Source organism: Sinocyclocheilus rhinocerous, unplaced genomic scaffold (assembly GCF_001515625.1).
Source record: "Sinocyclocheilus rhinocerous isolate Xijiao unplaced genomic scaffold, SAMN03320098_v1.1 scaffold775, whole genome shotgun sequence".
In the NCBI taxonomy this organism is placed as follows: domain Eukaryota; kingdom Metazoa; phylum Chordata; class Actinopteri; order Cypriniformes; family Cyprinidae; genus Sinocyclocheilus; species Sinocyclocheilus rhinocerous.
Window position 1 is genome coordinate 114,035 of NW_015645553.1, and position 3,267 is coordinate 117,301.

The 3,267-nt window shown below is 37.8% G+C and overlaps 1 protein-coding gene across 1 annotated transcript in view; it reads right to left on the minus strand.

Annotated features, from left to right (window-relative positions):
* Positions 1-2,443: 2,443 nt before the first annotated feature.
* Positions 2,444-3,267, minus strand: part of LOC107706569 (zinc transporter ZIP4-like) — a 27,304-nt gene continuing 26,480 nt past the window's right edge. The window contains exons 10-11 of the mRNA XM_016510323.1: positions 2,912-3,099; positions 2,444-2,762 (exon numbers count right to left, since the gene is read on the minus strand). Coding sequence (XP_016365809.1) covers positions 2,634-2,762; positions 2,912-3,099 — 317 coding nt within the window. The 3' untranslated portion in view covers positions 2,444-2,633. The remainder of the gene's footprint in view (positions 2,763-2,911; positions 3,100-3,267) is intronic.

Here is a 3,267-nt window from a genome sequence, read left to right on the forward strand (position 1 = left end):
AGAAGCATCGTGTTATTCACTATATTATATGATCTCCACATGCATTCAAACACTTCAATCCAAAGATCACTTTTATAATCCAGATTATAGTTGGTTATGCAGAGTTACTGCAGTCATTTAAAAACCGGCGCATGTCTGAGGTGATTAGATGTTTCATGTGACTGTAGTTTAGTTTGGGCTTTGCTCAGGCCTTAATTAGAACTGCACACACTTCAATAAACCAAATCCAAAACCATCAGATAAATCAGTCCACATACTTTATTGTGCCAAGACTTTGGAAGTAGGCCTGTACTTTGGATAGTACAAACTGACAGATAATAAGGATGCAGTTTGAACTGGATATCTATGCATTGCACCCACTTTTTATTTTTATCCTGCTCTTTTACTTCATTTGATTGACACTTCAATTACCTGCTCATGCTTGCGTTTTTCAGAAAATCCCTTCTGAAAGACATTAGTGGGTGGGAAAGAATTGATTAATCATGTAAACAAATCAGAAATAGTCCAATTAATTTTCCCTCTTTATTTCCTGTTGACATGCCTCAGACTAGATGGCATAAAGCACTTTCACTGGTGCAATGGAATGAGGAAAATGCTGTTGTTTGCTCTCACTATCAGCTTAAACGAATATTTACAGTCGTCGTTCATTCACTACCTGTTGTTTTTGAAATGGTTGAAATGGGTGATTATATATTAACCCTTAAAGAAACAAATGTAGTGTTAAGAAATGTTAACTGCATCCAAACAGCAGATTCATAACGTAAGTGCAACTGATTATTATTTGTCCATCCAGGGTTATGTTTTATTCACAACTCCGAGGTTTCATTTGGGAGAATTTGATAAGAAAGAGATAATTTCTAAAACTTTAGAAGAGATTAGATGTGACCGGGATCTTTTTCTCAGGAAAAACTTGTTTCTTCTTCATTTCATCTTAACGGATGTCTAAGAAAACATAGTTAAAGCAGCACTATGTAACTTTTTCTGTGTTCAAAATTTGCTAAATGTATATAATGAGCGAGTACATCATGAAATCATCTTCCAAACCGCGTTTTTGTCTTATTCCGAATCACTACGGTACACTTATAATAAGTACTTATATTTGGACTATTGTAGCCTGGTCGGGTCGTCACCGCTGCGGAGTAACACATACCTGCGTGAATCGCCATAGACATAAACTTAGAGAAGTAGCTCCGGTTGGAATGTTCTTCCGCGGGATGTGTGCAGTTCTGTTTATTAACCGCTAGAGCGCCAAAAGTTACATAGTGCTGCTTTAAAGGACTAATTCTTCATGTAAACGAATTTTCTTATTAGCTACTGAGTAATTGAAGACTTGAAGCGAGTGAACCCTGTGTGAGATTGAGGTCTGTTTTACATTAGTCAGTCTTCTGAAGGCCTTCTATTCGCAGTGCTGTGGGTCCATCATATAGGTCAGAATCTGAGTTTCTCTGTTGTCTGTCTGTGCATCTGATTTCATGAACATGTGACCTCTACAGCGATTGACACGAGGTTTATGACGTACCATAAGATTTACATGGTTTGGATGAGGGTGAACTTTGTTCATTCTTACAGAACAGGCCAAAAAGAACAGCTGACATGCAAATATAGCTTAAAAATGGCAATGAATATTGAATAAAGAGGGTTTAATCTATCTGTCTGTCTGTCTGTTCATCCATTCGACTGTCTATCATCCATCCATCCATCCATCTGTTTATCTATCAATCGATCATGTCTATTTTTAAATACATATGATAACAGTAGTTTCCTGTGGTTTGCAGATGACACTCTGTATTTACCTGCTGAGTAAAGGTTATTTTAGCCTGTAATTGTCCTGCGGTTCTGCTGAGCGACTTGAGGTTTTGAGGTGGTTCAGTTCAGTAATGCCAGATAAACCTTGTGAACCCGGTGTTTAGAGTTTGACCTGAGGACAACATTACGAATAGCTCATATCACCACACACACACACGCTCATAATGCTGACTAGACTCCTCACGGCTTGCATAAAGTTTATGAAATCACAGAGATTGTCTTCATGCACTATGAACGCTCTATATGTGATATCTAGAAGAGAATGACCTCTGGAAGACAAATATGACATTTAGTATTTGCTTGGATTTATTTACAGATTTTATTTCTACAAAACACATCAGAAGTTCTTAAAGGGATAGTTCATCCAAAAATGAAAATTCTTAGGAAAGAGCAGACTTGAATCACGAACTCCTATCAACATATTATACATTAATATGTTTTGAGCCGATACCTTAAAAAATATGTTATTTAAAAAATACAGTACAGAAATATCCTATATGCATTTACTATTAAAAATATAACATTTAAATTCAAAGACATCAATAGCCTTACATCTCATCTAGAGTGAACTGAATTATTGATTCATGTTGATGAATGAGAAAGAATGTGCAATTTGTAGAAAACGTGCAAAAGATTTCTTTGCCTTAAGGTGCACAAAGTTGATTTTAAACTGCAGGCTTTTCCATTTAAGTGTAATTTAAAAACACTAAAAATATTCCATATGAAAACACATAGGGCTGCTCTGATTGCACATATATCTTATGTTCCAGCAGTTACACAGACAGATATATAGGAACAAGGCACAAATAAAAACAAATGCTCCCTATTCACAGCCCTATTTGGTCTTCATATAAGGACAAGAGCAGCAAAATGCCCCAACCGCTCAAAAGTCCCAGATTCTGCAGGAAAAATATCAGCCAAGGTCTTTTAGTGTCCACATGAACCAGGGAAGGAAGCTAGATGACAAAAACAGAGTTAAATTAGCAAACACTGCTGCTGTTTTTGACTGCTGAACACGCTGAGAAGTTTGAAAGAGAAAACTGTTCACAGCTTGATAATGCGGTTATGTGAGAAAGCATTTTCGACTGAATAGATTGTAACGTACCATGTCTGCCAGACCCACGTACAGAAAGAGGCCGGCGGTGACAGCCGAAATCCACTCCTTAGCAACCGTTTCCGTGGAGACGGACAGCGCGATGTACAGACCGACGAAGGAGGTGAGAGAGCTGCCCACGTTCAGCAGCAGAGCCCGCTTGACCGACAAACCACAGTGCAACAGGATTGCAAAATCACCTGAGACCAGAGAAAATAAATTCAGATGAAGCACATAAAGAAGAATCACTATTGAGATCTCTTTCATGTTATTAAATAAATGGAGACTTTTGCTGAGGTTTTCAGCTGAACTCTTAAGAAACCTTGAACAAAAGAAAACCAAGCTTTTTTTTGGGGGGGGGGGGGTGG